We start from the raw sequence: 14,359 nt of genomic DNA, 5'->3' as shown, positions 1-14,359 counted from the left end.
TTTGGCATATCAAATACGCCATGGGTAGCTTGCCAGGCTCAGCCATGTGGGTGGGATACTCTTGAGTAGCTTGCTGAGCTCTCTGAGAAGGATGGAGAAATGAACCCGGGTCAGCCGGGTGCAAGGCAAATGCCCTACCCACTGTGCTATGACTCCAGACCATATACATGATTGTAAAAATAATTGCAGCCATGTCTTCATTTTTCTGCAGATTATTTTTTCTTCTCCAAGGATTTTAGGCAATCTTATTTTATCTTAAATTTAGAAATGTCCTAATATTATAAAATCAAGCTACAGGACAGTTTGTAAACTTATTATTCTACATTTTATGTCTACAGGACAGTTTATACCATTGAACACAATCAAGTCTGTCTTCATCATGCTGTGGACCAGTGGCAGCATATTCAGCTGTGCAGGTCTTCTTCATGATGACATCATGCTTCTCTCTGATTCTGCAGCTAGATTTTTAGCCTGATAATAATTTTTTTTATCATAATAGCATTTTGTTTTAAATATTTTTTATGTAAATACAGACACATACACAGAGGCACTCATATGCTCCAACACCTGGGAATTGTTTAGTTTCCTTCACCTGGGGATGCTTGCACACAACTGTTCTATCACTGCACTGTATGGGGGAGGACTAAACATTTAATAGAGTCTCAGAGTATCTACAACTTTATGTTTTTCTGTGTGCTAGTAGGAAACAATAAAGTAGATTACGAGATCACTATCTTTACTCTCTGAAAGCAGTTCTGTGAGCACCTGATATAAAGTTGTGTAAAAATGAGAGCAGAGTATATAGAAGAGTATATTTAAAAAGTATCTGCTGTTAGATTTTCTTTTTAACTTGAGTAAGAGAAGAACCCTAGGAAGTAATATTTTAAAAAAGAAATTTGTAATCTATTTTAAGTAGAAATGATATCCAATATTTCAACAAAAAATTCACTATTATTGATTTGGAGTTTCTCCCCCCTAAAGTTGACCTGCTGAAAAGAAAGCATTGAATGTAATCAAAGTAAAGTGAAAGTAAAGTGAAATTTACCAGTTACACAGGCGAGGTGGGGGGCTGGGGAGGTGGGGGGGAGGGGGGAGGTATACCGTGATTCTTGGTGGTGGAATCTGTGCACTGGTGAAGGGATGGGTGTTCGAGCATTGTATAACTGAGACTTAAACCTGAAAGCTTTGTAACTTTCCACATGGTGATTCTATAAAAGAATTATATATATATATATATATGTATATATATAAGAAACACAAAAAAAAGTAGAAATGATATCTTAACTTATCATCTCTCATTGTTTCCAAAATAATTTTGGATGATAAATCAAAGAAATTTAACTAAAATACAGAAAATAAGTCAGAAATTGTATTTCAAATTTAAATAGGACCACTATAATGATGTAGTCTCATAATAATGCAGAAAAGTTTATGAGAATATTGAGATCACTGCTGCCATTGTTTCTTGTGGGGTTTGAGGAAGTGTTCATTCTGCTAATTCTAATGGAATATATTGTATATATCTATGAGTGCTCTCATACAAATACCCATTCTGTGACCTTTTATTTATTTACTTATTTACTGGAACTGACCCAGCGATGCTCGGGGTTACTCCTGGCTCTGCAGTAAGAAATGACTCCTGGTAGTGCTCAGGGGACCATATGGGATGCTAGGGATCAAACCAAGTCTGGCTGCATGTAAGGCAAACACCCTACCTGCTTTAATATGCTCTGGCTCCTCTATGACCTTTAATACCTAATATATATATAAAATGATGAAAAATTAAAGGTAAAAACTAAAAATTAAAAGTATGTCTAGAAGTAATGCCAGAGAATATAAGGATATGAACTTTTATATTCTATATTCCACATATATATTTATATCTAGAATATATTCTACATATTATTCAGGAAAATGCAATGAAACATAGAAGCAAAACTAGAAATAAGTCAGAATAAGATAAGTGATGAGTTGAGTTTCTCATGTGTTATTATTTCAGTATTAGATTTTTCTCTTGAGATCTCTTGTTCTCAACTCTTATCTGGTGAAGTTTCACAAGAGACAGACTTTTTGTTACTGAGTAAGGAGATTTAATGTGTATAGTCATTGGATAAGTGTTGGTTTGTTTCTTGACATACAAAAGGATTCTTCAGAATTTAATTGCCATTCCAACTCAGCTTATTTACCTTAAGAAGAAGAAGAATATGCAGCTTCTGGAATACCATTTAAGCACTAGTTGTCATTAAAGTTTGAACTAAGTTCATGAGCACAGCATCAATATCTGAACCCACATTTAGGATTTAAAACAACAAGAACCTGATGTGGGGTAAACTAATGCCCTCTTTGTCCCTCTGTTGTGGACAGACAGTAGTGCTCACTTTCTCTAACTGAGAAATGAGAATCTTATCACTTTTTTTGTTTCCCTCTTAAACTTCATAAGTACTCTCCAATATATGAAACAGGCTAGAATTATCAAGGAACCAAGGAATCACATACTTATAAATTTTTCTTTTTCTATAAAAAAAGTTGTCTCTCCCACATGTCTCTGTCCCTCACACTTTCCCCTCCCTGTATTATTTTAGTTCATGGTCCTGGCGTAGTGCTGCCCGGCCAATTGATTAAGAATTGACATAATAACAGGACTAGAGTGAAACCATAAATTGACAAGGACCTCTGCGTATATACCAAAACCCCTGGATGGTGATATTGGAAGACATGATTAAGGATATTGTGAAGTGTCAGGAGAATCAGTTTGAGCACAGGGGGCAGTTGGACACCTGGAGAGAGGTGTAGGGTCACGGGCAGCACTGGTTTCCTGTGTATATCTTTCACGTGACTTCTCATGGATTGTTCTAGGAGCATCTTTTATATGACTTGATTACATTCAGAAAAATAGGATCTAGAATTTCAGTACTTATTTTAATATCTAGATGGACTTTCACTTTGAAGGTCATTTTCTAGAAATTGAGTGGAGAAAGAGAAAGTGAAGAATTGGTTGATGGAGAAGAAAAAAGTCAATTACTAAAAATAAATCAGAGCAGAAAGAAATAAGGCATCTGGATCAAGAGATATTACAGCAGATAAAGTCCTTGCCTTACCCAGAGTCTACACAAGTTTGATCTCTGACACCAAAGATAGTCACTGAAGCACTTCCAGCATCCACGAGCACAGAACCAGCAACAAGCCCTGAGCACTACTGGGTGTGATCCTTTCTGCCCCAAAGGAAGGACTCTGAAACATCAATGACACAAATAATGAGATATGCTCGTGGCAGCTAGAAGTCACGAGTAGATACAGTTTCTGCTTAGATTTTTGAGGATGAATAAGAAAGTCCTTTTATTTCCATCGGTTTCCATTAGACATAGGTAGTTCTCTTCCAGAATGATATAGACATTTTTAGGTCTTCTTTGGTAAACCAGAAACTGTCTCTCTTGTTGGCCTTCAGCATACTTCCATTGTATAGGACTTCGAGCTCACATGTACATTTTTCATCATCTATGTAAATCAGGGACCAAATTTTTAGCTTAAATTGCACTGAGATTTCTCCTGAATGTCTGGAAAGGCACAGAGATGGTCATTGAGTTTTGTTTGCTCCACTTTGATGCACATACTATTGAGATGAATTTGGCCCTAATACCTCAGGAAGGCTAAGAATTTAGTGTAACCTGGTCACTTGTCACTTGTAATCTTGTTGATCTTTGATTTGCTCAAGTGGGCACCAGTAACATCTTCATTTGTCCCTGTCACATGCTAGTGTAGCCCAATGGTAACTGCTTGCTCCAGAAATAAGAAGAGCCTCAAACCATTCATTCAGGGTTTTGACAAAGAAGTCTGACCATCTAGATGGGTGGTCATGCGGTCTTTTGACGTCTCATGGAATCCAGTAGGTAACAGCTCTAGTCCAGTGGTCTTCTCTGAATTGCGTTACGTGTCCAGCCCATCTGATTTTTGACACTTTGGCAAAGGAGACAGCATCCCTGATTATTATTTTTTTTTTTTGCTTTTTGGGTCACACCCAGTGATGCACAGGGGCCACTCTTGGCTCTGCACTCAGGAACCACTCCTGGCGGTGCTCAGGGGACCATAGGGGATGCTGGGATTCGAACCCGGGTTGGCCGTGTGCAAGGCAAACGCCCTACCCGATATGCTATTGCTCCAGCCCCTACGTCCCTGATTCTTGATTGTAACTCTGGATTCCTTCTCTCACTTGAGTGAAATGTGATACTCCAAGCATAGCTCTTTCAATTCTCTTTGGGATATCCGAATAGCGTTTTCATCCTGTTTGCATAGGGCCCAGGTCTCTGAGGCTTATGTTAGTGCAGGAAGAATGGTGAATTCAAAAAGATGTACCCAGAGCAGAAGTTTCTTTGTCCTCTTAACCACTTCTATAACGCTCTTGAAGGCGTTCCACGTTGCTCTCTTCTTCCTGCATAGTTCTGGCGCCAAGTTGCTCCTCATGTTGATTTGTTGACTGAGGTACACGTAGCTGCTGCATTCGGAGACGTTCGTTCCATTGAGAGCAAATGGAACATCAGGGACTAGTTTGTTTTTCATGAACATTGTTTGGGTGAGACTCAGCTGAGAGTCTGTCTTTCTACAAGTTATTCATTTGAGTCATCCTGAATAGAATAGGCAGAACACTAGACGAAGAACAACCATGTGAGAAAGCTGGGTTCCTAAAATTGATTCAGCACAATCGACCATATCCACACAGTGACCAGCTCATTGAAGTTTCGTGCTGCTTTGTCTAACATTCACTGATTTAAAGAAGGCCTTTGATTCTGTTGAGACTGAAGCGGTCATCGAACCCTAGCCAAACAGGGCATCCAAACTCAGTACATCAAGATCCTCCATGAGCTGTATTACGGATTCACCACCAGGATCTCACCATTCTACAAGGAAATGACCATTGACGTAAAGAGAGGGGTTTGGCTGGGTGATACCATTTCACCGAAACTCTTCAGTGCTACCCTGGAGAACATCATGTGACAACTGGAATGGGAAGGAATGGGAGTGAAGATAGACAGTCGGCAACTACACCACCTCTGCTTCTCTGATGACATCGTTCTTATAACACCAAACATTAGCCAAGTGGCACAAATGCTGGCCGACTTCGATCACAAGTGTGGAAAGGTCAGACTGTAGCTGTAACCTGGTACATATGATTATATCAACAGATGTAGAGAAAGCATTTGGCAAGATTCAGTACCCATTCTTGAAAAAAATAACTCTCAGTAAAATGGGAATTGAAGAAACTTTCCTTAATATAGTCAAAGCCATATACTATAAGCCCACAGAAACCATTATATTCAATGGAGAACTAAAAGCCTTCCTCTAAGATCAAACACAAGACATGGATGCTCACTCTGACTAATTCTACTCCATAGAGTGTTGGAGTATTGGAGTTCTTGTCATAACAGTTAGGCAAGAAAAAATATTAAGGGAGGTCAGATAGAAAAGGACGAAGTCAAGCTTTTACTATTTGTAGATGACATGATGTTATATTTAGAATATTCTAAATATTTCTTTTTAAAAGATCCTATAAAATAGATTTGTATAGTAAAGTGGCAGACTAAAAAATTGACATGAAAAAATCCATGGATAATGAAATAGAGATATTTTTTAAAAGTTCCATTCATGTCCCTCAAAAAATCAAGCGTCTAGTTATCTACTTAACCAAAGATGTGAAAGACCTATACAAAAAAAAACACCATAGCAAACTACTTCAAGAAATAGAAGAGGGCATAAGAAAATGGAAACATATCCCAGCTTATGGATTTGGAGGATTAACATTGTCAAAATGGCAATAGACTTCAAAGCACTGTACAGATTGAGTGCAGTCCTTATACGGATATGTATGACATTTTTCAAAGAAATATAACAAATTCTCCTGAAAATGATATGGAACAAAAACACCCCATCACCAAATAGCCAAAGCAATCACGGGGAATAAGAGGGAGGCATTGCATTCCTCATTTCAAAGTGTACTACAAACCAGTAACAATTAAAACAGCATGGTACTTGGAATAAGACTGACCTTCAGACCAATGAATAGAATAAAAAACCCAGAGACAGATCCTCAGGTATATGGTCAGTTAATGTTTAATAAAGGAGCAAAATATATGAAGTGGAGCAAGGAAAATCTCTTCAACAAGTGGTGTTGGGAAAACCAGTTGGCCACATGCAAAACAATTGAACTAAAATATCTTCCTAATGCCACGCACAAAAGTCAAATAAAAATGCATTAAGGACATTGATAAGATCCAATACCCATTCATGATGAAAACCCTCACCAAAATGGGTTTTGGAGGAACTTTTCTCAAGATAGTCAAAGCCATCTACCACGAACCTATGGCAAGCATTATCATCAATGGAGAAAAACTAAGGGCCTTTCCTCTAAGATCGGGGACAAGACAAGGACGCCCACTCTCACCACTTCTCTTTAATATAGTACTGGAAGTATTAGCAATAGCCATCAGGCAAGAAAAAGATATTAAGGGGGTTCAGATCGGAAAGGAAGGAATCAAGCTCTCACTATTCGCAGACGATATGATACTATACCTAGAGAAGCCTAAAAGCTCTAGTAAGAAACAATTGACCTATACAGTAAAGTCGCAGGCTATAAAATCAATACCCAGAGGCCGCTCCTGGAGCTGCCTGTGTGCGCGTTCGGTGCGGACCTGGTGCCTCTTTTGTGAAGCGGTCGCTGAGGAGATTTCCGGCGTTCGCCATGGCCGACGAAAAGCCCAAGGAAGGCATCAAGACCGAGAACAACGATCATATTAACTTGAAGGTGGCGGGTCAGGATGGTTCTGTGGTGCAGTTTAAGATTAAGAGGCATACACCACTTAGTAAACTAATGAAAGCCTATTGTGAACGACAGGGTTTGTCAACGAGGCAGATCAGATTCCGATTTGATGGGCAGCCAATCAACGAAACAGACACACCTGCACAGTTGGAAATGGAGGACGAAGATACAATTGATGTGTTCCAGCAGCAGACAGGGGGCGTCTACTAGCGGAACCCGCTCTCTCCTCCAGAACTCAGCTCCTCCCGACCAAGAAGACATTCGCAATTCGAAAACCGCAATTTGGTCCCACCACATCCTGACTACTACAGTATAGTTTTCTCTATTCTTTCATTCTCCCCTTCCCCATTCCTTTATTGTACATAATGTAACTGGTGTATGTGCACAAGCATTGCATTTTTTTTTTAACTAAATGGCCAATGGTATGTTTTGATTGACATCAGATGGAGATGGGATGGGGAAAATGTTGGGGCTGGACTGAGCTATCAGGGCGAGCCCATGTATACTGTACCGTGCTACGGACAGGAACATAGGGACCCATGAAAATGGGCGAGACTTCTCGTGTGTCCTGACTGGTTTGGATGAAGCTGAACATTTTCCCCCTTCAAGCTGCCTTCAGAAAAATAATTTCAGCATACTGAAAAGAGCATTTTTTCCTTCTCTCACAGAAGCCTGGCTGGTCTTTGACATGCAGATGGCGTTAGCCAGGCCTGACCTTTGATATTGTAAATTGTAGATTTCAGGTGCAGGCCCAGCTTTGTCTTTGAGATGTAAATCCAGGTGCCTGTAGAAGGTTTCAGTTTCAGTTTTGTATCTTTTCCTTCTCAGTTCTGTATTCTTTTCCCGAGGCTATAGGCCTACCCATACAAGGAAACAATATGTTTTCATTGTCTCAATGTTCTCCCTGTAACATTTTTTGATGCCTTTGGTGACGTCACTATATTGCGTCCTTTAGAGGTACCATGATCAATAAAAGGAGGTCCAGGAGGCCCTCTGCCTTTGCTAAGAGCCAGAGCGAGCCTTAGTCCTCCAATCAATGCATTTCTTCCGCGTTCCTATCTCAGCGCCTCCGATTGCACGAACGTTCACGCAACAGGAAAAAATATTGGTTCTGTGAAAAACCCCCTTTCTCCATTAGTGGCATGCTCATTCAGCGCTTATCTTTATATTCCAGTAAGTTATTTTGCTCTCAATGTTTAACAAAAAAAAAGAACAACATAAAAATACTTACATACCTTGTTTGATTGGAGAATTTTAATGTTTTTCATTTGTCATTGTAATACCAAGGACAATTTTATAACTTTTTTGTACATAGCTGTTAAATGTAGGGCGATCTGTCTTTAAGTAGGGATAAATTACTCTAAAAGAAATGAATCCTAGATAGTTTTCCCTTCAAGTTAAGCGTCTTGTTGTTTAAATAAACTTCTTGTTTAAAAAAAAATAAAAATAAAATCAATACCCAGAAATCCATGGCCTTCCTATATACAAACAATGAGACAGAGGAAAGGGACATGAAAAAAGCAATCCCGTTCACGATCGTACCCCAGAAAATCAAATACCTTGGAATCAGCTTAACTAAAGAAGTAAAGGACCTCTACAAAGAAAACTATAAAACGCTACTCCATGAAATAAAAGAGGACATGAGGAAATGGAAACATATCCCCTGCTCATGGATAGGGAGAATAAACATTGTCAAAATGGCAATACTCCCCAAAGCATTATACAGATTCAACGCGATCCCTATAAGGATACCCATGGCATTCTTTAAAGAAATGGATCAAGCAATCCTGAAATTTATAAGGAACAATAAACACCCATGGATAGCTAAAACAATTATTGGGAAAAAGATGATGGGAGGCATCACCCTCCCAAACCTTAAACTTTACTACAAAGCGGTAACAATTAAAACAGCATGGTACTGGAACAAAGGCAGAGCCACAGACCAATGGAACAGGGTGGAATACCCCTACACACAACCTCAAATGTATGATCATCTAATCTTTGATAAGGGAGCAAGAGATGTGAAGTGGAGCAAGGAAAGCCTCTTTAACAAATGGTTCTGGCACAACTGGACAACCACATGTAAAAGAATTGGCTTAGACCTCGACCTGACACCATGCACAAAAGTCAGATCAAAATGGATTAAAGACCTCAACATCAGACCACAAACCATAAGTTACATTGAAGACAAGGTCAGCAAAACCCTCCACGATATTGAAGATAAAGGTATCTTCAAAGATGACACGGAACTAAGCAACGTAGTAGAAACAGCGATAAACAAATGGGACTACATTAAACTAAAAAGCTTCTGCACCGCAAAAGATACAGTGACCAAAATACAAAGACTATCTACAGAATGGGAAAGGACATTTACACAATACCCATCAGATAAGGGTTTGATATCAATGGTATATAAAGCACTGGTTGAACTCTACAAGAAGAAAACATCCAACCCCATCAAAAAATGGGGCGAAGAAATGAACAGAAACTTTCCCAAGGAAGAGATACGAATGGCCAAAAGGCACATGAAAAAGTGCTCTGCATCACTAATCATCAGAGAGATGCAGATCAAAACAACCATGAGATACCACCTCACACCACAGAGAATGGCACACATCCAAAAGAACAAAAGCAACCACTGTTGGAGAGGATGTGGGGAGAAAGGGACCCTTCTACACTGCTGGTGGGAATGCCGACTGGTTCAGCCCTTTTGGAAAACAATATGGATGATTCTCAAAAAACTAGAGGTTGAGCTCCCATTTGACCCAGCAATACCACTTCTGGGAATATATCCCAGAGGAGCAAAAAAGTATAGTCGAAATGACATCTGCACTTATATGTTCATTGCAGCACTGTTTATAATAGCCAGAATCTGGAAAAAAACCCGAGTGCCCTAGAACAGATGACTGGTTGAAGAAACTTTGGTACATCTATACAATGGAATAATATGCAGCTGTTAGAAAAAATGAGGTCATGAGGTTTTCATGTAAGTGGATCAACATGGAAAGTATCATGCTAAGTGAAATGAGTCAGAAAGAGAGAGACAGACATAGACAGATTGCACTCATCTGTGGAATGTAGAATAATAGACTAGGAGACTAACACCCAAGAATAGTAGAAATAAGTACTAGGAGGTTGACTCCATGGCTTTGAGGCTGGTCTCTCATTCTGGGCAACTCAGAGAAGGGAACACCAAGTAAAATGTGGTCGGACGTCATGCGGGGGAGGGGTGAAGCATGCTGAATGTAGACTAGAGACTGAACGCAATGGTTGCTCAACACTTTTATTGCAAACCACAACACCTAATCAGAGAGAGAGAACAAAAGGGAATACCCTGCCATAGTGGCAGTTTGGGGTGGGGGGAGACGGGACTGGGGAGTGTGGGAGGGACGCTGGGTTTACTGGTGGTGGAGAATGGGCACTGGTGAAGGGATGGGTTCTCGAACTTTGTATGGGGGAAACATGAGCACAAAAATGTATAAATCTGTAACTGTAAAAAAATAGAGTTTTTCTCATCATTTAAAAAAATGCATTAAAGACATTGCTATCGGACTTGAATCTATATGGTAAATATAGAAGAACATTGGCGTGAATCCAGAGGTATCTTTAAGAATAAAATGCCACTGACCAAACAAGTTGTAAAACAAAGATGAGACTTCCTGAGGTAACTTTTGCCCCACAAAGAAAGTGATGATCAAGATACATTGAGAGTCCACAGATGGCCTTTGCTCACCACTCACCTGATAAAAAGTTAATGTCCAAGATATAGAAAGCACTGGCAGTGACCTTACAAGAAAAAAAACCTGTCAAACCCACAAAAAAATGGGGAGTGGACATGAACAAAAACTTCCTCAAAATGGAAGTACAATGACCAAAAGGCACATGAAAAATGCTCTCAGTCACTAATCATCAGGAAATGCCAATATTCTGTATGGTGCTTTGGGACCTATTGTCAGTCTTCCTGGTGTGAAGTGATACTTCTTTGCTTATGATTTGCATTTCCCTGATGATTAATGATATACAGCATTTGTTCATATGACTTTTGTCCATTTGTATTTGTGCTCAGATAGATTGTATTTTAAGGTCAATTCTGTAATAAATAGATTGGTCTGGCGCTCTCCTGCCACATGCATTCAGTGGCCACAAGCCGCTCCACCTCACCAACTACTTCCTCCAATAGATGCATGAAGGAGGGGACAAGGCCACCTGGCTTGTTGGTGATAAGTTTCTGTTTATTCCAATTTCTGTCCAGCACTTACTCCATCCTCCTCGTGCTCCTATTTCGATCTCATTAAGTGCCCCATTGCAGTCTCACATTGCACACATCCCCGTCTCCTCCTGTCCCACATACTCGTCTTCCTGTGCCCAGTCTCACAGCCTTAGTCTAGACCTCAACTACCCAGGTTGAGGGTAGCAACTACACATATATCAGATAGCACAATCAACATACGAGAACTCCTTCCTTCTGGGGAAGCTCTTCCAGGTCAAAGATATCCTCCTGCTAGGAGATCCTCTCAAGGGAGGAATTTCATCAAAGGGCTCAACAAAGGTCTTATTTTTCCTTTCCTTAGTCTATAAATATTTAAACAGTCACCTTAAATTTATTTCTTCATATTCTTTCTAATCATGGACTGGTGGGTAGGGTGTTTGCCTTGTACATAACCCCCTAGATTCATTCCTCAGCATCCCGTATGGTCCCCCAAGCACTGCCAGGACTAATTACTGAGTGCAGAGGCAGGAGTAATCCCTGAGCATCGCCTGGATGTGACCCAAAAAGAAAAACAAGAACAACTAAAAGTTCTAGTCATTTTGTGTGGACACAGTAAGAGATATACTAAGCTTATGGGTGGTTCTCCTTTGGGTCATGACAGAATTTGTCTGCAACCATGCTCTTTAACTTAATGTAAGTTTTATGACACTTGGCCTGTCCCATTTCGATGTCAGGGTAGCTTACAGCTTGCCCTGGGTCCATCCAGTCCCTTTGTTGGGACCCTGATTTGGGGGTGCTAGGAACTAAGGGCAACTGAGGCTTAAGTTGAGTAAATATTACAGATGCCTAGGAGTAACTATTATTTGGAGTCAATTCACTCCAACTTACAAAAGCATAGAATTAACTATCTTTAGTGTCTATACAAAAAGGACATTGCTCTAAAGTAAACTATACGAAGGACATACGGGAAAGAGAAAAGCAGTATTTCACTTACAAATACAAAATTCGGAAGAATCTGACCTTACAAATCACAAGGTCTGATTTGGGGGATATAAGTGATTAAGAGGGGAAGCAGAGAACAGAAAAGTTAAAGATAAACACAGTGGAATGGGAGTGCTTTGGGAGCACTGTGATGGGTGTAACCCAAGAAACATAACCTCCCTGCGGCAAGGGAGAAAGTACAAACTAATGTTATCCTACAGTCAATCCAGAAGTTGTTGAGCAGTTATAAAATTGATATTTTTTGTTTTGATCCATTTTTATTGAAGTATTATGAGGTACTGTTAGTGAGAGTTTCACGCACAGTGTTCTAGTACCACACCCACCACTAGCATGGCTCATCTTCCCTCTACTAACTTCCCAGCGGCCCTTCCCATGCCCTGCCCCCTGCCACTCCCCCAGATAAACTCAGCTCTATAGAGTCGACCGTCTCCCCAGTTCTGTTGCCTTTAATGGTCTGTTGCTCCCTTATAATGTATTGTGGACCCTACATTTGATCATTTTGTTTGTTTCTCTCCTCCTAACTGACTTCACTGAGCACAATATCCTCAAGGTCCATCTCAGCAACAAATTGTATAACTTCCATCTTTTCTTATGGCTACACACTTAAAATTTTCTTGAATGTATTTCCATGGCAACCAGCACAACATCATGCATTTTTTATCACTCTAAAACAATTATAAAGTGAAATAATATCAAAGAAAGTAAATAAATTTCAGATGAAAAAAATGGAGCGGGCATATTTCTATTTATTTCTATCTGTATACATGCATAAACATATATATCTATATATGTATGTATAGATTTTAATTAAAGAAAGTGATAGGGGTATAGGAGAAAACAAATTAATTTAGGTAATTTTCATAAGTGGCAATACAAATAGGATGGGTGAATATATCTATTTGAATATTTAAACTGATAACACTGTGATCATTGCAATCTTGATATCAGATCACTTAATTCAGTATATCTGTTCATGTTTACATTACCTTTCTTACACATCTCCCTCATATTATATACATCAATAGTTTAAAATAAGTGTTGTTCCTGTGGTTGGGGAGATAGTACAGGCGAAGCACTTAGCGCACATGCAGTTGACTTAAGTTGTATTCATGGCACCATATGTAGGCCCTGAAGTGCACTAGGAGTGATCCCTGAGCAGAGTCAAGGATGAATTTTTATCACACAGGGTGTAGTCACAGAATAAAGCCAAAAAATTAAATAAGTTTATTAAAAATAATGAACAAACTACTGTTGTTCATATCTACTCACAGAGATACTTATAGGCATAAACATGCTGATTCTTGTTTTCTAAATATTTTGACTTAAAACATATGCACCTTATTTTGATACAACATACATATCTCCTTAGACTTCCCAGCTCCCTTTTACCTTTTTTCATAGCAAAATATATTTTCTTGTTTTTATGATTATAGCTCTATTGGTGATTCTTTCATGATAGCAAACATAACTTGCCTCTGTAGCATGCGTTCTTTTCCCCCCTTCTTATCAAATGAGATGCTAGTCTGGAGAGACAGGCGTAATATAAAGGACTTGCCTCAAATGCAGCTGACCCCAGTCTCATTCCTGGCCTTCAGGCAGTTTCCTGAGTACCTCTAGGAGTTATTCCCTGAGCAAAGCGCAAGGGGGCAAGCTCTGAGCACAGTTGACTATAACCCAGAAATCAAAAAGTAAAATAAAAATAAAATGAATAAAATAAAATAAAGTAGAATACTAGTATAACCATTTTTCTAGTGAAACTTATAGGGTTTCTCAAAAAATTATTGAGAAGTGCAGTGGACAGAAAGCTAAGTTACTAACTGCACATTAACGTATGCCATTGTCATGGCCAATGCTTACTATCATTTTATAATGTTTTCATCAATATTATAGGCCAGGGACCAGTCATATACTCATTTACAGATGAAGAAGCTGAAGTAGTGATCGATTAAATAGCAGTTGAAAGGGTTTGGTACTCACCAAACTAGGCTTAAATAGTAAATTCAGACAGTCAGTTACATAGCCTTTAATATCCTGCCTACTATGTTAATGAATTTCCTCTTTCTATTTTACTGACGCAATGTTGATTTACAAGAGTATAAATGTTATATGCTTTAGGGGTACACTGTTCCACCACACCCGTCAATAGATTTTACTCTTTAATGAGTCAACGCAGCGTCTGATTCTAACTTGTGCAGGCCAGCTAAATCCCATAGTGTGCTGTTGCTATTTCATGGGCTGTCATTTTCCTATATGCTTCTGCTTTTTTAACCTTTCAGTGTTCTTATAAAATATTTCTGGGAATTGTCAAACACCTGGCATAATATCATATGACATGTAAT

General features: G+C 39.2%; 1 protein-coding gene across 1 annotated transcript; it reads left to right on the top strand.

The window, feature by feature from the left end:
- Positions 1–6,646: 6,646 nt before the first annotated feature.
- LOC101555239 (small ubiquitin-related modifier 2) lies at positions 6,647–7,242 on the top strand. Its single transcript, XM_004620566.2, has one exon. The coding sequence runs from the start codon at positions 6,731–6,733 to the stop codon at positions 7,016–7,018; it is 288 nt and encodes a 95-aa protein (XP_004620623.2). The 5' UTR covers positions 6,647–6,730; the 3' UTR covers positions 7,019–7,242.
- Positions 7,243–14,359: the final 7,117 nt, after the last annotated feature.

The sequence above is a fragment of the Sorex araneus genome, chromosome 7 (assembly GCF_027595985.1).
Source record: "Sorex araneus isolate mSorAra2 chromosome 7, mSorAra2.pri, whole genome shotgun sequence".
Taxonomy (NCBI): Eukaryota; Metazoa; Chordata; class Mammalia; order Eulipotyphla; family Soricidae; genus Sorex; species Sorex araneus.
The sequence above is the reverse complement of the archived record's forward strand: the minus strand, read 5'-3'. Positions and strand labels throughout refer to the sequence as shown.